This window comes from Erythrolamprus reginae, chromosome 6 (assembly GCF_031021105.1).
Source record: "Erythrolamprus reginae isolate rEryReg1 chromosome 6, rEryReg1.hap1, whole genome shotgun sequence".
NCBI lineage: Eukaryota > Metazoa > Chordata > Lepidosauria > Squamata > Dipsadidae > Erythrolamprus > Erythrolamprus reginae.
This window is the reverse complement of record NC_091955.1, coordinates 7608905-7630999: the sequence shown is the minus strand read 5'-3', so window position 1 is coordinate 7630999 and position 22095 is coordinate 7608905. Positions and strand designations below refer to the sequence as shown.

Below are 22095 nucleotides of genomic sequence, written 5' to 3'. Positions count from 1 at the left end.
AAAAATGGTGTATTTACTTCCGCATCTCTACTTCGCGGAAATTCGACTTTCGCAGGTGGTCTCTTTGCCGCGAAAATCAAGGGAACACTTAGTTTGTTTCCCCCCGATTAATTCTGGGTTTTTTTCACGAATTCCTTGATAATTCCCTATATTTCCTGAACTGCCGATTTCCCTGATAATTCCCTGATTTTTCTGTTTTCCAGGTTTGCTGGACACCCTGTAATATGCAACAACACAAGTTTACTATTTAAGTCCAGACATATTCCTAGATAAGACTTCAATCCTCTTCATAAGTATGTGTACGTATTTCCACTGAATTAAAAGGGATTTATTTGGGAGCACATGAGTACAGGACTGTCTACAATTGGTGACACCCAGTATAATGTGTGAACTTTTCATTTTGATATATTAATCATTTATTTTGGAAATCCCTTTCCTTTACCCACCATTCAGCTTTCTCTTTTTCCTCTTCATCCAAGTAAGAAAATTCTCGCCAAGAATCAAAGTTATACCTATTTGCAAGAGAAAAAGTCAATGAAACACAAGGGAAAATGACAGCGCCTTAATATAATTAAAAAGCCTTTTAAATAGCCCAAATTGTTAATATGAGAATTTCAACCAGATTAGAAAGCATCCTATGAAATATCACTTTTATTCTCTGGAGTCCAACTACACAGAAACACCATATCCAGAGAAAATCACAAGAATCATAAAACGTGCAAAGTAATATTCTATAGTAGTAGATCCTTGGAACAAACTTCCAGCAGACGTGGTTGGTAAATCCACAGGAACTGAATTTAAACATGCCTGGGATAAACATAGATCCATCCTAAGATAAAATACAGAAAATAGTATAAGGGCAGACTAGATCAGTGATTTTCAACCTTTTTTAGGCCGCGGCACATTTTTTAAATTTTAAAATCCTGAGGCACACTCTCCTCTCTTTTTCCATCCCTGTCTCCTCCCCACCCTTGTGTGTGTATTTGTATACACACTTTTGAACCATTTCAAAAAACAGGTGAGGGCTGGGGGGGGGTCTCTCTTATTCTTTGGGTGCATTTTATCATATGCTTTAAATCAAGAGTCACTTCTCTCTTTTGTTTCTCTCTCTTTCCTCTCATTCTCTGTCTCAATCATTTTCTCATTTCTCTTTTTCCTCCCCTTTTTGCTCATTTCTCTCTCTCTCCCTTCCACTCCTTTTCTCTCTCTCTCTTGCTTTCTTTCTCTCTCTTTCTCTCTCTCTCTTGGTTTCTTTCTCTGACACTTGCTTTCTCTCTTTTCTCTCTCTCTCTTGCTTTCTCTCTCCTCTCTCCCTCTCTCTTTCTTTTTCTTTCTCTCTCTCTCTCTCTCTCTCTCACACACACACACAATCTCTCTGCAAAAAGTTGCGAGACTGGAACCTGAGCTTCCTTCTTCGCGGCACACCTGACCATGTGTCACGGCACACTAGTTGAAAAACACTGGACTAGATGGATCATGAGGTCTTTTTCTGCCGTCAGTCTTCTATGTTTCTATATTGCCACATGTATTTTCATCCTTTTAACATGTGTTTTTCATCGCAGACTAAATACAGCATGACCAAGAGCAGGCTTTGACTAGTTATGTACATCCATTGGGTTAGTAAAAATAAATGCCTGTTTTCCAATATTGATTATTTATATATTTTATTAATTAATTGAACTTTCATGCTGCTCTTCTCCGAGGACTCTCAGAGTACTACCACACTTATAGAGTAGATCAGAATTTTTCAACCTGTGCTATTTCCAATTTCCAGAATTTCCCCACCAGCCTCCTTATTGGAGGTTTTAAAAAAGAGATTAGATAACCATTTGTATGAAATGGTATAGGGTTCCCTGTTTAAACAGGGGTTTGGACTAGAAGACCTCCAAGGTCCCTTCCACCTGTTATTCTATTCTATTCTATTCTATTCTACTCTATTCCTATTCTATTCCAGTCCTATTATTTCTATTCTACATTCTATATTTTCTACTCCATTCCATTCCATATTTTCTGTTCTATTCTATTGTCAATTCATCCCATCCCATCTCATGAAAAAGAAAGAAATGAATCAGGTTAATTTAAAAAAGCTAAAGACCACAATATGTTATCATATATATTTATATTTATATATATTTATGATAACATATATTTATGTTATATTTATGTTTAGAGGGGAGAATATTCTAGATTTAGTTTTTACGAATGGGAATTAGATTAGATTAGATTAGATTTATTGGATTTATATGCCGCCCCTCTCCGCAAACTCAGGGCGGCTCACAACAATAATAAAAAACAGCACAGTACATAATACCAAATCCAATTGGGTTTCAGAGGTCAAGGTGGGAGAAAATTTAGGTTGCAGTGACCATCTATGTTTGTGGTTTGATGTAAAAACTGATTGTGAGCAATCCTATACTGCAATCAAAGTATTGGATTTCAGAAAAACAAATTTTAATGCAATGGGGGAATATTTAAACAATGAATTAAAGGGGAGGGATAAAATGGCAGGAGCGAGCATCCAGTGGACTGTATTTAAAATGGTCATCTTAAAAGCCACAGGACGGTATGTAAGGCAAATAACTAAAGGTAAAAGGAAGAAGAAACCGCTATGGTTTAGCAATGATGTAAGGGCTATAGTCAATGAAAAAAAGGCTGCCTATAGGAGGTATAAAGAGTCTGGAAGTATAGCTGATAGAGAGGTGTATAAAATGAGACAAAAGGAGGCGAAACAGATAATATATGCTGCTAAAGCCTCAAAAGAGGAAGAAATTGCCAAATCTGTAAAGAAGGGGGATAAAACCTTCTTCAGATATATTAGTGATAGGAAGAAGAAAAACTGCAGCATCACGAAGCTTAGTACCGGGAATAATACATGCATTGATGGGAATAAGGAGATCGCTGACCATTTCAATAGCTACTTCTGTTCAGTTTTCTCAAAAGAGACGGATTCAGCTCCAGTGATCTTAGAAGCCGATGTCTTAGAACTTGAATGATTAAAGATAAATAAGGCAATGGGTCCAGATGGCATCCACCCCAGAGTTCTTAAAGAACTCAGATCTGTCATTGCTACCCCCCTGACTGATTTGTTTAACCAATCCCTGTTAACATATGTTCCTGAGGATTGGAGAATGGCCAGTGTTGTGCCTATCCACAAGAAGGGCAGTAGAAAAGAAGCTGGTAACTACAGGCCAGTTAGCTTGACATCAATTATAGTTAAAATGATGGAGACTCTACTCAAAAAGAGGATAAATCAGCACCTAAAAAACAATAACTCATTGGACCCAAATCAGCATGGCTTTACTGAAGGCAAATCATGTCAGATTAATCTCATTGATTTCTTTGACTATGTCACAAAAGTGTTGGATCAAGGTGGTGCTGTGGATATTGCCTATCTGGACTTCAGCAAAGCCTTTGATACGGTTCCACATAAAGAGCTGATAGATAAATTAGTGAAGATTGGACTTAATCCCTGGATAGTTCAGTGGATTTCAAGCTGGCTGAAGCATAGACATCAGAGAGTTATTGTTAATGGCGAGTATTCTGAGCAGAGACAGGTTACAAGCGGTGTGCCACAAGGGTCTGTTCTGGGTTCTATTCTTTTTAATATGTTTGTGAGTGACATAGGGGAAGGTTTGGTAGGGAAGGTTTGCCTATTTGCCGATGACTCTAAAGTGTGCAATAGGGTTGATATTCCTGGAGGGGTCTGTAATATGGTGAATGATTTAGCGTTACTAGATAAATGGTCAAAGCAATGGAAACTGCAGTTTAACGTTTCCAAATGTAAAATAATGCACTTGGGGAAAAGGAATCCTCAATCTGAGTATTGCATTGGCAGTTCTGTGTTAGCAAAAACTTCAGAAGAGAAGGATTTAGGGGTAGTGATTTCTGACAGTCTCAAAATGGGTGAGCAGTGTGGTCGGGCGGTAGGAAAAGCAAGTAGGATGCTTGGCTGCATAGCTAGAGGTATAACAAGCAGGAAGAGGGAGATTGTGATCCCCTTATATAGAGCGCTGGTGAGACCACATTTGGAATAATACTGTGTTCAGTTCTGGAGACCTCACCTACAAAAAGATATTGACAAAATTGAACGGGTCCAAAGACGGGCTACAAGAATGGTGGAAGGTCTTAAGCATAAAATGTATCAGGAAAGACTTCATGAACTCAATCTGTATAGTCTGGAGGACAGAAGGAAAATGGGGGATATGATCAAAACATTTAAATATGTTAAAGGGTTAAATAAGGTTCAGGAGGGAAGTGTTTTTAATAGGAAAGTGAACACAAGAACAAGGGAACACAATCTGAAGTTAGTTGGGGGAAAGATCAAAAGCAACGTGAGAAAATATCATTTCACTGAAAGAGTGGTAGATCCTTGGAACAAACTTCCAGCAGATGTGGTTGGTAAATCCACAGTAACTGAATTTAAACATGCCTGGGATGAACATACAGTGATCCCTCGATTAGCACGGTCTCGATTAGCGCGAAACGCTGCAACGCGGTTTTTCAAAAAATATTAATTAAAAAATAATTAATAATCAAATAATCAAAATAATAATCAGTCTTCTATGTTTCTATGTTTCTATAAGTCCGCGCTAGTTCTCTCTCTCTTTCTCTCCCTGTTGCCGGCGTGGTATATGAGAGAGAAAGAGAGAGGCAGAGGTCGGGCGCATTACCGGGAGGTGGAGGCGGCGTGGGGACGCTGGGTGCCGGGGACACCGAGGAGGGGGTGGACGTGGCCTCTCAGCTGCAGAGCCGAACAAGGGCGGAGGCAACGGCGGAGTCCGGCGCTGGGGCCATGCGGGGCCGCTCATCCAGGGGGGCGTGGACTGGCAAGTCGCCCTCCTTTCTCTTTCTTTCTCTCTCTTATACCACACCGGTAACAGGGAGAGAAAGAGAGAGAGCGGAGGGCACCTTGCCGGTCCACGCCCCCCTAGATGAGCAGCTCCGCATGGCCCCAGCGCCGCCCAGGCAAAGGGGAAACCCCAAGATCGCTTGCCGCTTGCCGTATTGCAGCGAAGGAGGCGAAGCAAGGCTCCAAGCTGCAATACGGCAAGCGGCAAGCGATCTTGGGGTTTCCCCTTTACCTGGGCGGCGGGAAGACCAAGGGAAGGTTCCTTCAGCCGCCCAACACCTGATCCGCTCCGCAGCGCGGCAGCAGCGAGGAGCCGAAGATGGGGTTTCCCCTTTGCCTTTACCCCATCTTCGGCTCCTCGCTGCTTCCGCGCTGCGGAGCAGATCAGCTGTTGGGCGGCTGAAGGAACCTTCCCTTGGTCTTCCCCGCCGCCCACACGCAAACTCCACCATCTGCGCATGTGCGGCCATGAAAAAAAAAGGCGCGCATGCGTAGATGGTGTTTTTTACTTCCGCACCACTATAACGCGGAAATCGATTAGCGCGGGAGGTCTTGGAACGTAACCCCCGCGCTAATCGAGAGATCACTGTATATCCATTGTAAGATAAAATACAGGAAATAGTATAAGGGCAGACTAGATAGACCATGAGGTCTTTTTCTGCCGTCAGTCTTCTATATAGATTTACTTCTGTTCATTCCCAATTTGCTTTTCCGGTATGTTTTATCTGTACGATCCTGATAAAAAGAGGCAGAATTAATTCACTTACCAGAATGAATAAAAGGCATCCACCTCGTCAAAGGATGAGTTCATATCCCCAAGCTTAGGAACATTTTTCTTATTTGACCATCTGTAGCAAATTAGCAAAGAAACAAGCATTTTTTTTTTGCATCTCCAGTATGATTCTATGCCTTTAAACACCTGCATTTTTTATTTTAAGGGGATTTCAAATTTAGAAAAAATAATATATTAAATGGTCTAACATGATACTCCAAGCAACTAAATTCTTAACAGGAAACAGAACTGCAATGACAGCACCTTAGGCGACCTGTGTAAAACGGTCGTTCGACCCTCAAAGGGGTCCACACCCCCAGGTTGAGAAGCCCTGCTCTAAGACAAAACTTACCTGGCATTTCTTTCAAAAACGGGGGCAAAAACCTCAAAGAAGTTTTCTTTCGCTTCGCTTTTCGAAGGAACGGTGTTGTCGAAAGTCGGGTCTATGCTGTTAAATGCTCTTCTCTTCAAGGGGTCCGATAACGTTTCGTAGGCTGGAAGGTGAAATCAGAGAGCTCTAATTTATTCAACGGAGAGAATAGTGTTTCAACTGCAACAGACTTCCAATTCCTCGTTTAAATTATGGACAAGTCACTTTCCGGTTTAACATTTTTTTATTGGGTTATAAGATAACCTTTGAAAAGTGTTCGGAAACTTCAGATCGTGCAGAATGCAGCTGTGAGAGCAGTCATGGGCTTCCCTAGGTATGCCCATGTTTCACCAACACTCCGCAGTCTGCATTGGTTGCCGATCAATTTCCGGTCACAATTCAAAGTGTTGGTTATGACCTTTAAAGCCCTTCATGGCACTGGACCAGAATATCTCCGAGACCGCCTTCTGCCGCACGAATCCCAGCGACCGATTAGGTCCCACAGAGTGGGCCTTCTCTGGGTCCCGTCAACTAAGCAATGTCGGTTGGCGGGCCCCAGGGGAAGAGCCTTCTCTGTGGCGGCCCCAACTCTCTGGAACCAACTCCCCCAGAGATTAGAACTGCCCCTACTCTCCTTGCCTTTTGTAAACTCCTTAAAACCCACCTTTGTCGTCAGGCATGGGGGAACTGAGACATCTCTGGAGAGGGGCGGCATACAAATCCAATAAATAAATAAATCTCCCCCGGGCTTATACAATTTATGCATGGTATGTTTGTGTGTATGTTTGCTTAGTAAATGGGTTTTTTTAAAAATATTTTAAATTATAATTTAGATTTGCCATGGATTGTTGTATTCTGTTGTGAGCCGCCCCAAGTCTGCGGAGAGGGGCGGCATACAAATCTAAATAAAAAAAAAAAAAAAAAAATAAGGTACAAAATACGAAAGTAAATAGGAAAACGGTGCGAAGGAAGAAGGGGAAGAGAAGTGAGGAAGGATAAGAAGATGAAACCAGAACTTTTCCCTTTTGGGTCTAATGGGGAGGGAAAAAACTGTAGAAAAAATTGGAACTTTGTTATTATGTATGTTGGCCGCAGCAAGACTATTGTATGTGCAAAATTGGAGGGACGCTTCGGTTCCTAACATGGACGAATGGCTGCAGAAGTTGACCCAACTCTCTCCCATGCCTGTGATAACTCACTCCTGGACCTTTACTGCTCAAAAAAAATAAAGGGAACACTCAAAGAACACATCCTAGATCTGAATGAATGACATATTCTCACTGAATACCAGTGATACCTTGTCTTACAAACTTAATTGGTTCCGGGACGAGGTTCTTAAGGGGAAAGGTTTGTAAGATGAAACAATGTTTCCCATAAGAATCAATGGAAAAGCGATTCATGCGTGCATGCCCAAAATTCACCCCTTTTGCCAGCTGAAGCGCCCGTTTTTGCACTGCTGGGATTCCCCTGAGGCTCCCCTCCATAGGAAACCCCACCTCTGGACCTCTATGTTTTTGCGATGCTGTGATTTCACTGAGGCTCCCCTTGCTGGGAAACCCCACCTCCAGACTTCCGTTGCCAGTGAAGTGCCTGTTTTTGCGCTGCTGGATTCCCCTGCTGGGATTCTCCTGCAGCATCACAAAAACACGGAAGTCCGGAGGTGGGGTCTCCCATGGAGGGGAACCTCAGGGGAATCCCAGCAGCGCAAAAACGGGTGCTTCACAGGCAACGGAAGTCCGGAGGCAGGTCATCCCAGCGGCGGCGGTGGGTTTGTAAGGTGAAAATAGTTTGTAAGAAGAGGCAAAAAAATCTTAAACCTCGGGTTTGTATCTCGAAAAGTTTGTATGACGAGGCGTTTGTAAGACGAGGTATCACTGAATACTTTGTTCTGTACAAAGTTGACTGTGCACAACAGCAGGTGAAATTGATTGTCCATCAGTGTTGCTTCCTAAGTGGACAGTTTGATTTCACAGGAGTTTGATTGACTTGGAGTTCTATTGTGTTGTTTAAGTGTTCCCTTTATTTTTTTTTTTGAGCAGTGTATTTACACCGAGCAGTTGCTTCCTAGTCTTTTGTAACACAAGCAGCGTCCCCAGATTGTTTTCACTCTCCCCTACCCCCACCCCCCCCAAAAAAGGGAAAATTATTCTATTTACATTGCCTCAAAGATAACGTTCTTGGAGAGGGGCGGGATACAAATCCAATCAATAATAACAATAATAATAACAATAACAATAACAACAACAACAACAACAATAATAATAGATTTGCACTGCCCCCACCCTCCTTGCCTTCCGTAAAAGTTTAAAGACCCATTTATGCCGGGCAGGCTTGGAGCCCCTAGATCTGGAGTGCTTGGGAGGAAATAAGTAAACGTACCTCAGCTGTTTAGAGCAGAACATAAAAGTCAAAACATAAAGTAGGAAGGGCAGGGAGTTAAAAAATGATTTATGGACAGTGGCCCATTCATCAGGAAAAAGTTGGGCATGAAAAAAACAGATCCGCTGATTAACAGGTATGGGTCGATAAGACAACTTAATTTGTATTTAGTGATACACTTACTAGCGCTTACCTTTTGTAATGCAGGTAAAATAATCGTTGTCACCTTCACCTATTTGTTCTCCCGCTGCTTTCCGTTTGTCGGGGTGGTGCTTCAAGACCATGGCTTTATCTATGGGTCAAGGAAAATAAAAATAAAGTACAGCCCATTACACATTACCTTAAACCCAAGAGAGGCAAAGTGGGCTCTTCTATGACTTGTGGACTTCAACTCCCAGAATTCCTGAGCCGCTCATGCTAGCTCAGGGATTCTGGGAGTTGAAGTCCACATGTCAGAGAAGAGCCAACTCGCATAGAAACATAGAAGACTGACGGCAGAAAAAGACCTCATGGTCCATCTAGTCTGCCCTTATACTATTTTCTGTATTTTATCTTACAATGGATATATGTTTATCCCAGGCATGTTTAAATTCAGTTACTGTGGATTTACCAACCACGTCTGCTGGAAGTTTGTTCCAAGGATCTACCACTCTTTCAGTGAAATAATATTTTCTCATGTTGCTTCTGATCTTTCCCCCAACTAACTTCAGATTGTGTCCCCTTGTTCTTGTGTTCACTTTCCTATTAAAAACACTTCCCTCCTGGACCTTATTTAACCCTTTGACATATTTAAATGTTTCGATCATGTCCCCCCTTTTCCTTCTGTCCTCCAGACTATACAGATTGAGTTCATGAAGTCTTTCCTGATACGTTTTATGCTTAAGACCTTCCACCATTCTTGTAGCCCGTCTTTGGACCCGTTCAATTTTGTCAATATCTTTTTGTAGGTGAGGTCTCCAGAACTGAACACAGTATTCCAATGAGATTTCATTTGTTGCGCATGTACGCAGTAATCACAGCCAAAACCAGACCCTGGGTGGGCCAGATGCTGCCTCCCCGAGCTTCATTTCTGCTGGCAGAGGCACCTGGGCTAGTTGTTCCCTGTTTCCTGGGTGGGCTGGGTGGGCCAGATCTACGTTCCCCATGGGCCAAATCCAGCTGGCGGGCCTTGAGTTTGACACCCCTGTCATAGACTGAGAACAGAATCTTATGGGTCACAGATGTTACCCCAAGTGTCAAGGTTCCAAATAGCATCCGAAACTAAATCAGAGTCCGAGGTATAGACTGACTCAAAATTCCCATTTATTAGCAGAGCCACGTTGGCAGATCTGAGAGAAACCTGAATCTGAAGTCCCCTGGGTTCCTCCACCCAGTTGAAAGTCCATTCCCTCGTTCCCCAACCCACAAGTTCATCACGTTACTCCCTTCAACTTCTGGGCAGGTGTCGAACAAAGGATGACCTTGAGAATCAAGGAATTTGTTAATGGCTACCTCTCTGCACCCCTCGTGCAGCAATCCTTCCCAAATTCCCACGTCGCAAATATAGCCTAACGCATAATATGTGGCATCAAATCAAACGATGGCTTCGGCCTGACACCAGGTAGATATGGATGTAAATTTGTTCAGGAAGGTAAGACCGGTTGGAGGAAGGACGTCAAGTTGTCCCCTGGTCTCATTCTAACCCTGTGGCCCATTGGTGACTGGGATGTGACAAACAACTCAACTTGGAAAGAAGTACAGTGGTACCTCTGCTTAAGAACATAATTCGTTCCGTGACCAGGTTCTTAAGTAGAAAAGTTTGTAAGTAGAAGCAATTTTTTCCCATAGGAATCAATGTAAAAGCATTGGTGAGACCACATTTGGAATACTGTGTTCTGTTCTGGAGACCTCACCTACAAAAAGATATTGACAAAATTGAACAGGTCCAAAGACGGGCTACAAGAATGGTGGAAGGTCTTAAGCATAAAACGTATCAGGAAAGACTCAATGAACTCAATCTGTATAGTCTGGAGGACAGAAGGAAAAGGGGGGACATGATCGAAACATTTAAATATATTAAAGGGTTAAATAAGGTCCAGGAGGGAAGTGTTTTTAATAGGAAAGTGAACACAAGAACAAGGGGACACAATCTGAAGTTAGTTGGGGGAAAGATCAAAAGCAACATGAGAAAATATTATTTTACTGAAAGAGTAGTAGATCCTTGGAACAAACTTCCAGCAGATGTGGTTGGTAAATCCACAGTAAACATGCCTGGGATAAACATATATCCATTGTAAGATAAAATACAGAAAATAGTAGTATAAGGGCAGACTAGATGGACCATGAGGTCTTTTTCTGCCGTCAGACTTCTATGTTTCTATGTTTCTATAATGCGTGCAAACCCATTAGGAAAGAAATAAAAGCTCGGAATTTGGGTGGGAGGAGGAGGAAGAGGAGGGGGAGGAGAGTCGTTGCCGAAGGAAGAAGGTGAGGTGAGGGGAATCAAAAAAGTCCAAAACTTTAAGGCTTAAATTAAAAAAAAGAGGGAGTCTGAGCCAGCACGGTCCGTTCGCTCTGGGCTGCCCAGAGCGAAGGGAGCATTTCTTTTCTCTGAGCACTGGCAAAGGTTTATTCCCTCTCCAAGCATCCAGAGAAAGGAAAATATTTTGTTCGCTCTGGACTGCCAAAGCCTCCTCAAACGCCACCGAAAGGCTCCTCTGGCAGCCCAGAAAAGCCCGAGATGGCCGGAATTAAAAGGGGAATGGCAGGAAACTGTACGGGCCATTGTGCCGCTCTCAAATTTCCTGGGAAATTTTTCCGGGCTCGGGTTCTTAAGTAGAAAATGGTTTTAAGAAGAGGCAAAAAAATCTTGAACACCCGGTTCTTATCTAGAAAGGTTCTTAAGTAGAGGCGTTCTTAGGTAGAGGTACCACTGTGTTCTGCCTGACTGGCTCGGCAATGCGTAACAGTCCAATGAAAAGAAATCAAACACACACGTGCTCTGCTAATCAGCAAACTTGTATTAGATAAACAAAAATAGCGTACTCAAAAAACAGTTCTTAATGTCTGAAAACAATGCAAGGCTTACTTCAGCCGCATACAAAAAACACAGGGGAAAACAATCAAAGACAACCTGGAATGAGCAAAGACGTTTCAGGAGTCCTTTTGAATCTTTGGAGCAAACAGCAAGTCCCAGAGTTTTCACCTCCCACTTGTCTGAAAAAGCTGGGTTGAAAACTCCAACGGCCCAGAAACTTCGAAGCAGGAACCACAAAACAACACAGATAAACAGCCACAGTTTGCCTTGGCCTTTGTTCCCTTTTTATCCCTTTAGCCCAGGTGCTCCTATAATGATTTGTAATACTCCTTAAAGCGATCCCTTCTTTGCAAAGCTCTTCGGCTACCTAGATCAATATAATGATCTGCAGAAGAACTCAGGGAGGATAGACTGTCTGAGGGACTGCAGGCCAAATCCCCCGGGCTGTCTGCTGAATCCTGTGTCCCAGTGGCCTCGTCCTCCTGGCTGTCTGCCACATCTTCCTGGCTGTCAGCCAGGCTTTCACATTCACTTTGTGCCGCGTCTCTCCCATCTGTGGGATCAACGGCTGGCCCAGGTCCAAACACAACACCACTGTAGTTTTATTATTTTACCATTTTCCATGAACGCTTGGCCAAACTTACGAGCTGCTTTGATCTGTTTCTGAGAGGCCTTGTATCGTAACTGCCCCAGTCCGAGAACTGAATAATGATCCTGATTCTGGGAAGAGAAAACAAAATATAAATATTTATAGCAGCCTCAGGATAATAACAACTGCTCACAGAAACTATAACATGAAAAAAATATGCTGCCCCCCCCCCAACAATCTATGGTAATCTCTCCCTTGTTTAGTTGTCTGTCATGCCACTACCTGAAGTTATTGCATTTTGCTTATAATATTCTGCCGCACGAATCCCACGACCAGTTAGGTCCCACAGAGTTGGCCTTCTCCAGGTCCCGTCAAGTAAACAATGTCGTTTGGCGGGACCCAGGGGAAGAGCCTTCTCTGTGGCGGCCCCGACCCTTTGGAACCAACTCCCCCCAGATATCAGAGTTGCCCCCACCCTCCTTGCCTTTCATAAGCTCCTTAAAACCCACCTCTGTCGTCAGGCATGGGGGAATTGAGACTTTCCCTCCCCCTAGGCTTATAAAATTTATGCATGGTATGCTAGTATGTATGATTGGTTTCTAAATTGGGGTTTTAAATTAACTTAAATATTAGATTTGTTTACATTGTATTATTATTGCTGTGAGCCGCCCCGAGTCTGCGGAGAGGGGCGGCATACAAATCTGATTAATAAATAAATAAATAAAATAGGTAGACTTGCAAGGGTTTACACAGTGGCCGTTTGAAGTTTGTTTGTTTGATTTCTCACAACATGTAGAAATCTAAATAAAATTTACAGATTAACATCCCCATAATTAAAAGTTAACAACAGAGTCATCCATCATCCATCACACATTCATTCATTGGATGGGGCTTTGTGTTAAAACTTCAATGGCCCCAGGCCTGCCGGCAGAGGAGGGCCTTTAAAACTTTACAGAAGGCAGGGAGAGTGGAGGTAGTATGGATCTCCGAGGGGAGCTCATTCCAGAGGGCTGGGGCCATCACAGAAAAGGCTCTTCCCCTAGGTCCCGCCAGACAACATTGCCTGGCTGACGGGGCCTGGAGAAGGCCGACTCTGTGGGACTTGACCAGCGTTGTTACGACAACATTGGGGGGGGGGGGATGACTTACGACCGTTTTTTTCACCCGAGTGTTGCAGAACGTGAGATCAACAATCAGAGGCTTAGCAAATATTTATGATGGTTGTAGTGTCAGAGAGTCTGTGTGATTATCTTTTGCGACCTTCTGACAAGCGAAATCAATAGGAATGCGTAATGGCGCAACATTATTATATACCGTATTTTCGGAGTATAAGACACACCTTTCCCGCCATAAAAGAGGCTGCAAATTTTGGTGCGTTTTATTTATTTTATTGTTTATTTATTTATTTATTGGATTTGTATGCTGCCCCTCTCCAGAGACTCGGGGCGGCTAACAGCAATAATAAGACAGCGTACAATAATAATCCAATACTAAAAACAGTTAAAAACCCATTAATATAAAAACCAAACATACCTACAGACATACCATGCATAAAATTGTAAAGGACTAGGGGGAAAGAGTCTCTCAGTTCCCCCATGCCTGGAGGGCGAGGTGGGTTTTAAGTAGCTTACGAAAGGCAAGGAGGGTGGGGGCAATTCTAATTTCTGGGGGGGAGTTGGTTTCAGAGGGCCGGGGCCGCCACAGAGAAGGCTCTTCCCCTGGGTCCCGCCAAGTGACATTCTTTAGTTGACGGGACCCGGAGAAGGCCAACTCTGTGGGACCTAACTGGTCGCTGGGATTTGTGCAGCAGAAGGCGGTCCCTGAGATAATCTAGTCCGGTGCCAGATTTACACCCCGAATGTAGCTTTTACTAAGCTTTTTTTCATAGAAACATAGAAGACTGACGGCAGAAAAAGACCTCATGGTCCATCTAGTCTGCCCTTATACTATTTTCTGTATTTTATCTTAGGATGGATATATGTTTATCCCAGGCATGTTTAAATTCAGTTACTGTGGATTTATCTACCACGTCTGCTGGAAGTTTGTTCCAAGGATCTACTACTCTTTCAGTAAAATAATATTTTCTCATGTTGCTTTTGATCTTTCCCCCAACTAACTTCAGATTTTTCAGCCCTAATGAGGTGCTAATGGGATCATCCGTGCTCTACTAGCTAAGCAATCTTTCCTCTGCCTGATTTTTTTTCATTGCTGCTTCCTCCCAAAATCAGCTGAGCCCTTTTTTCAGCCCTACGGAGGTGTTAACAGTAATCTTCTGGGCTTTGCAAGAAAGCAATCATGTGCCTTTTTTTTCAGCATCAAGGTGCTAACAAGTGAATTGATCTTCTGTGCTTTGCTAGCAAGGTTTTCTCATTGTTTCTCTCTCTGAAGAGAAGTGAAGTGTTTTTAGAAACTGTTTTTTTTTTTAAATCCCCAACTGGGGGTTAAAAAGCAAGCATGTAGGCTCAAAACCAGCGAACTAATGTGCTGAAGTTGACCAGACTAAAGATGAATACCTGGTAAGCAGCGAGTTCCAGCGACCGGTTAGGTCCCAGAGAGTTGGCCTTCTCCGGGTCCCGTAGAATAAACAATGTCGTTTGGCGGGACCCAGGGGAAGAGCCTTCTCTGTGGCGGCCCCGACCCTCTGGAACTAGCTCCCCCCCGGAGATTAGAACTGCCCCCACCCTCCTTGCCTTTCGTACACTTCTTAAAACCCAACTCTGCCGTCTGGCATGGGGGAACTGAGACATGTCCCCCGGGGCCTATACAGTTTATACATGGTATGTTTGATTTTAATAATGGGGGTTTTAGTGTTTTTTAAATTATTTGATTTGTTTTTACATTGTGTTTATTATTGCTCTGAGCCGCCCCGAGTCTACAGAGAGGGGTGGCAATCTAATCTAATCTAATCTAATCTAAATCTAATCTAATCTATGAATGAATAAATAAATAAGCAGATTATTTTTTCTCGATTTTCCTCCCCCAAAATTAAGGTGCGTCTTATACTCCAGTGCGTCTTACATCCCTGAAAAACATGGTACCTTCCAATCTTTGGGATCCAGAGTTTTCAACATGGGGAATTCTTCTAGTTGTAATTCTTCATCTCCCGACTCTTCGGAGAGCTCTTTCTCATCTTCTAATTCTTGGAAAGAGGCAGAAACGTGGATGTTTCTCCTCCTCACGAAGGCTTCAAACCACCTTCCCACGGGTTCCACTTGGCAGAGCACGGAAGCTGTGAAGGCGAGCGTTAGAAAAGTTACACATCCTCAAGTGTTGAGGTCTTCTCTATCAGATGTCACTGTTCCGTCTAGACGAGCCACCAACAGGAATTAAAGGTCATGCACACTCAAGAGACAATATAAAAGAAGATGTATTGCTTAAAAAATGTCAAGGCATAAAATGGTTAATAGTCTAAGATATATTTTAGTTCATTCTGGCAGTGTCCCCAGACTAATGTCTTCTGGGGCCAGAATCCAAAGTCTCATTAAGGAAACCCCTTTGTAGTGATTCTGCCAATCAACCAAACTCACATATCTCCATAGCCTCTTGGAAGATGCAGATTGCATGGTTTAAAGTTGTCTTGAAGCAGAAGTTCTCTTTTAACCCAAGCTCACATAAGGCCATTAGTGAGAACGTTGTTCATCATGCTGAGCTCTCACGAGAGCTTCCCTTATATAGTCACAAGGCGTGGCCAAGTGTTCCATAGAGCTATTTCCAACGCAAAGATCCTTTTCTTCTCATACTCATATGTAATCATAGTTCTACGCACCCTTGCGTCTAACAGGGGCTCATCCTCTAATTCCTCATCATCCTCTGACTCACTCACTACATCTGGAGGGTGCCACAGTTTCTGACTCATTTCCAATCTCTAACTCCTCATCCAGATTCCTTAGAAAGGAGTAAAATTCATTTCCTGAAAATACTTTTATCTATATAACAATAGGTGTCTGCAGAATTAAAGAATGAAACAAAGACATTTTTTCTCCAACAAAGAAAATCCATATTCTCACCAGTTGCATCATTACGTGTGATAACAATGTATTACGAGTATCAAATGCCATATTTAAAAATGACCTACAAAACATAATCTGATTTTTTCTGTTCTTTCTGACGGGTCATTGTAAAATGTTACCATCAATGAGGGATTGATTTATGCCAAACTGAAACAACAGAAACGTACACAAACAGCAAAAGCCTACTTGATTTTTTAAAGTTACCTATTGAATGAGAAAGCTTTGCTTCCATTATTTCCCCCTAACTTGCTAGATGAAAAGAATTTAAATAATTCAGTTACGCATTTCGGTATTGGACGTGACAAAGAAGGCTTTCCACCCTCTCTAAATTCAATTAGGAAATGCAGCAGGCTTGTCTGTTACTGAACTAGGGAGATACAGTGGTACCTCTACTTAAGAACTGAATTCGTTCCGTGACCAGGTTCTTAAGTAGAAACGTTCTTAAGTAGAAGCAATTTTTCCCATAGGAATCAATGTAAAAGCAAATAATGGGGGCAAACCCATTAGGAAAGAAATAAAAGCTCAGAATTTGGGTGGGAGGAGGAGGAGGAGGAGGAGGGAGAAGAGGAGGAGGACAGTCTTGTTGGGTTCGAGATAGATGGTTCTTAAGTAGAGACAAAAAAATCTTGAACACCCGGTTCTTATCTAGAAAAGTTCTTAAGTAGAGGCGTTCTTAAGTAGAGGTACCATTGTAAAAGGATCTCAGAAACTTTTTTCAGCCTGTTGACAAACCTGATTTAACATATACAGTGATACCTTGTCTTACAAACTTAATTGGTTCCGGGACGAGGTTCTTAAGGTGAAAAGTTTGTAAGACGAAACAATGTTTCCCATAGGAATCAATGGAAAAGCGATTAATGCGTGCAAGCCCAAAATTCATCCCTTTTGCCAGCCGAAGCGCCCGTTTTTGCACTGCTGGGATTCTCCTGAGGCTCCCCTCCATGGGAAACCCCACCTCTGGAATTCTGCGTTTTTACGATGCTGCAGGGGAATCCCGGCAGCGCAAAAATGAGCGCTTCGCTGGCAACGGAAGTCCAGACGTGGGGTTTCCCAGCAAAGGGAGCAAAAGTGAAATCGCAGCATCGCAAAAACACCGAAGTCATCGAAAACCCACCTTCGGACCTCTGTGTTTTTGCGATGCTGCGATTTCACTTTTGCTCCCTTTGCTGGGAAACCCCACCTCCGGACTTCCGTTGCCAGCGAAGTACCCATTTTTGCGCTGCTGGGATTCCCCTGCTAGGATTCCCCTGCAGCATCACAAAAACACGGAAGTCCGGAGGTGGGGTTTCCCATGGAGGGGAGCCTCAGAGGAATCCCAGCAGTGCAAAAACGGGTGCTTCGCTGGCAATAGAAGTCCAGAGGTGGGGCATCCCAGCAGCGGCGGTGGGTTTGTAAGGTGAAAATAGTTTGTAAGAAGAGGCAAAAAAATCTTAAACCCCGGGTTTGTATCTCAAAAGGTTTGTATGATGAGGTGTTTGTAAGATGAGGTATCACTGTATTATATTTCAGTTAAGCAGAAAAACATGGAACGCATCTAATAATTTAACTATTAAAAACAACTCCTTGAGTGGAAGTGTAAAGATGTCCTTCTTCCAAAGAACAGTGGGTCTCTTATTACCTAAAGAGGCATATTTATACTGTGGTCAACCCAGACTGTCGTTCCGTGCCTGAAATTAAAGCAAGCGTGAGTTTCTGTTCCTCTCCCTCCATTTCAAGGTGTTTTAGGAGTCAAACCTGATAAGCAAACTCCAAGTCCAAGTTCCCTGAAAAGCTTCCGATTGTCTGATTCTGACCTCTTTTCATTGAGTGCCAACCACAAAGAGAGAGAAAGGAAGCATCCCCTCTGGACAGGTAATTTATCTCGACTTAAGCCACCCAGAGTCACTTGAACTGTGAGATGGATGGCAAATAAATTTGCTAGATAGATAATTGGATGGATGGGTGTTATAGAAAGATGGATGATAAATGACAGACGATATAGATGATACATGTGATATAGATATATAGTTGATAAATGAAAGATATAGATAGATAGATAGATAGATAGACAGATAGATAGATGATAGATACTTTATTGTCATTGTCTATACAACAAATGGACATTGACAATGAAAGACATGTGACGCCCAGTCCCACCACACATAACAATCAGAAAAAATAGATAGATAGATAGATAGATAGATAGATAGATAGATAGGTAAATAGATGATAAGTAGATAGGCAGAGATAAATTAGAGATAAGACAGATTCAGATGTTAGATAGATAGTTAAATAGATATACAGTAGATCAGTGTTTTTCAACCAGTGTGCCGTGGCACACTAGTGTGCCGCGAGACATGGTCAGGTGTGCCGCGAAGCTCAGAGAGAGAAAGAAAGCAAGAGAGAGAAAGAGAAAGAAAGCGGGAGAGAGAGAGAAAGAAAGAAAGAAAGAGAAAGAGCGAGAGAGTGAGAGAGAGAGAACAAGAGAGAGAGAAAGAAAGCAAGAGAGAAAGAAAGAGAACAAGAGAAAGAAAGCAAGAGAGAGAGAGAGAAAGAAAGAGAGAGAGAGAAAGAGAGGGAGGGAAGGAGAGAGAGAGAAAGACATAGAGGTAGGTAGGTAGGGAGAGAGAAAGAGCAAAAAAGAGAGGAAGGAAGGAAGAGAAAGAAAGAGGGATGGAGAGAAAGAAAGAGGAAGGAAGGGAGAGAAAGAGGGAGAGAGAAATAGAGCGAAAGGGAGGAAGAGAGAGAATTTTTTTGTCCAAACTTTTTTTAGCCCTCCTTGCCCCAGGGTTTCGTAAATGTAAAAAAATGTGCCGTGGCTCAAAAAAGGTTGAAAATCACTGCAGTAGATGATACACAGATGATTGAGAGAGTAGACAGATGATAAGTAGATAGGTAGGTAGAGATAGATGATTAGAGAGAGGATATGATAGGATAGGGTAGGAGAGATAGATAGATGATAGATAGACAGACAGGAAGAAAAATAAATAAATACTTTATTGTCATTGTCAATACAACAAATTGTTGTTGACAATGAAAGACATGTGATGCCCAGAGACCAGTTCCACCACACGTAACAATCAGGAAAAAAATAGATAGATAGAGGATAAGTAGATAGGTAGGTAGATAGAGATAGATGATTAGAGATAAAACAGATTGAGATGATAGATAGATAGATAGATGATAGATTGAGAGAGTAGATAGATTATAAGTAGATAAGTAGAGATAGGTGATAGGACAGATTGAGATGATAAATGATAGACAGACATCTGATAGATTGAGAGAGTAGACAGATGATAAGTAGATAGATAGGTAGAGATAGATGATTAGAGATAGGATAGATAGAAGATAGATAGATAGATAGATAGATAGATAGATAAATAGACAGATGATGAACAGACAGATGATAGATTGAGAGAGAAAACAGATGATAAATAGATAGGTAGGTAGATAGATGATAGGACAGATTGAGATGATAGATAGATGGATGATAGACAGACATCTGATAGATTGAGAGAGTAGATAGATGATAAGTAGAGGCCCCGTAATCCAACTCAGCCCCAGGGAGGGGAGGAGGGAAGCAGCCCCAGGGACCCCCACCCGCAAGCCCAGGCGCTGCCCAGAAGCGCACCCCCCCTCCCCTCCGCCCCCTGCCCGGGAGTCTCCCGCTCCCTGAGCCACTGGCGGACGGAGGCCTCACGTACCGGCCGATAAGGCTCTGGTGACGGCGGTGGCCTGGCCTTCGGGCGCCCCGCGAAGCATCTCGACGGTCGACGATCGGCGCCGGCCAGGATCCCTCGGCCCTGCTCGCGGGTTGCCAGGTGCCGGCGCGTGGAAGGACCCGGGCAGTGCTTCCGGGTCGAAAGGTCAGCGCGGCTTTCTCTCCCCCACTCTCTTCCTCCCTTCTGAGGGTAGGCGAGGTCGCGGGTGGGCGGGGAGGTTTGTGAAGGGGGGGGAGGAGCTACTTGCAGGAAAGCCCGCTCTCTCTCGCTCTCTCTCCTTTCCTTCTATTTCTTTTTATTTTTCTTTCCTTCCTTCTTTCCTCATCTCCCTCCCTGTTCCTTTTCCTTCTCTCTCTTTCTCTATCTATTCTCTCTCTGTGTATATATTTCTTTCTTTCTACTCTTACTATACCTTCTTTTCTATTATTTCTTAGATATATTTAGATATATTTCGATTATTATTCTAATAGATATATTTCTATTATTTCTTAGATATACTGTATTTAGATATATTTTACTATGAGTATCTCGTCTATAACCTTCGTCATGTATTTTACTATGTGTATATAGATATATATCCACTAAAACCCTCATTGTGTATTGGACAAAACAAATAAATAAATAAAATAAATAAATACTTCTTTTTCTATTTTTCTTTCTTTTCTTCTTTCCTCGCCACCCTTCCCCGCTCTCTCTTTCTTTTCCTTCTCTCTCTTTCTCTATCTACTCTCTCTGTATTCCTTCCTTCCTATTTCTTTTTCTATTTTTCTTTCCTCCCTCCCTCTTTCTACTTCTTTTTTACTTTTCTTTCCTCCCATCCATCCATCTATCTATTTTCTTTCCATTTCTTTCTATTTTGCTTTCCTTCCTTCTTTCCTCCTCTCCCTCCCTCTCTTTCTTTTCCTCCCCCTCTCTCTCTGTATTCCTTCCATCTTTTTCTATTTTTCTTTCTTTCCTCCTCTCCCTCTCTCCCACTTTCTTTTCCTTCTCTCTCTCTCTGTATTCCTTCCTTCCTTCCTACTTCTTTTTCTATTTTTCTTTCTTTCCTCCCCTCCCTCCCTCCTTCCATCTATCTATCCATCTACTTTCTTTCAATTTCTTCCTATTTCTTTCTACTTCTGTTTTTCTATTTTTCTTTCCTTCATTCTTTCCTCCTCTATCCCTCCCTCCCTCCCACCCCCTCTCTCTTTTCCTTATTTATTTCTAGGCCGCCCTTCTTCTTCTCTCCCCCCTCTCTCCTCTCTGTATCTTTCTTTCTCTCTTTCTCTACTTCTTTTTCTATTTTTCTTTCTTTCCTTCTTTCCTCTCCTCCCTCCCTCTTTATATCTATCTAGCTAATGATCTATCTACCTACCTACTTACCTACCCACCCACCCACCCATCCATCCATCCATCCATCCATCTTTGTCTTTCTTTTTGTTTCTCTCTCTGTTGCTCTCCCTCTTTCCCCACTGGAAGAGTTTAGGTCTCAATGGGATGAGATGGAGGTGGGAGAAAAGCGAAAGGAGGAAAAAAGCAAAAAACAAACAAACCCCAACACACCACCACCAAAAAGACAGAACAAGAAGCAACGGGTGGAAACTAAACAAGGAGAGAAGCAACTTAGAACTAAGGAGAAATTTCCTGACACTTGGAACAATTAACCCATGGAACAACTGGCCTCCAGAAGTTGTGAATGCTCCAACACTGGAGGTTTTAAAGAAGAGACTGGACACCCCTTTGTCTGGAATGGTATAAGACAATGATGGCGAACCTTTTTCTTCTTGCATGCCAAAAATGGGAGTGTGCGTTACATGCTAGCGTGCGCGTGCCAACAAGCAACCCTCCCACATGCGCCACACTGCGCACGCGCACATCTCCATGCACACACACGCACACACAGAGTTGGTCTGTTTTTCACCTGCAGGCATTAAAGTTTTATTTTATGTATTTATTTCGTCAATCATATAAATCATAACATAGAAAGTAATGATAAAAGAAGACCAATAGGACAGGGGCGGTAGGCACAATGAAAAGGGGAGAGGTCAACTAGACAATCTGAGGTTGAAGATTTTGGGGTTTGGGCAAGAAACAACAATCAGTTAGTGCATTCCAGGCGCTGATCACTTTATTGCTGAAGTTATATTTTCTGCAGTCTAGTTTGGAGCAGTTTAGATTGAGTTTGAATCTATTACGGGCTCGTGGTATATGATTTTGTGTACTACAAGTTAGATCAGTTCGGAGGCGACGCAGTTGTAAATTGTCCAATTTCAGTATTTCAAGTCTGGTGGAATAATGAATGCAAAACACAACAATCTCCCCATAGGCATAACTGCCATTTGTTCAGGGAAGGGAGAGAAAGAGGGGGGGGGGAGGAAGAATCATAGAGTAGGTCCGACTTCCATTTGCTTCCCCCCGCACGCCACTTCC

At 42.7% G+C, this 22095-nt stretch overlaps 1 protein-coding gene across 2 annotated transcripts in view; it reads right to left on the bottom strand.

The window, feature by feature from the left end:
- The window catches only part of DNAJC2 (DnaJ heat shock protein family (Hsp40) member C2), a 36327-nt gene extending 16456 nt beyond the window's left edge, over positions 1–19871 (bottom strand). Inside the window, exons 1-7 of one of the 2 annotated variants that reach the window (XR_011559435.1) lie at positions 19669–19868; positions 15014–15204; positions 12031–12106; positions 8564–8662; positions 5974–6115; positions 5617–5697; positions 447–512 (exon numbers count right to left, since the gene is read on the bottom strand). Coding sequence is in view for 1 of the 2 variants with exons in the window: in XM_070755123.1 (XP_070611224.1) it covers positions 447–512; positions 5617–5697; positions 5974–6115; positions 8564–8662; positions 12031–12106; positions 15014–15204; positions 19669–19726 (713 nt within the window). In the remaining variant the exon portion in view is untranslated. Of the gene's footprint in view, positions 1–446; positions 513–5616; positions 5698–5973; positions 6116–8563; positions 8663–12030; positions 12107–15013; positions 15205–19668 lie in introns of both variants that reach the window. The other variant, XM_070755123.1, reaches the window with a different exon arrangement.
- Between the last annotated feature and the right edge of the window lie 2224 nt (positions 19872–22095).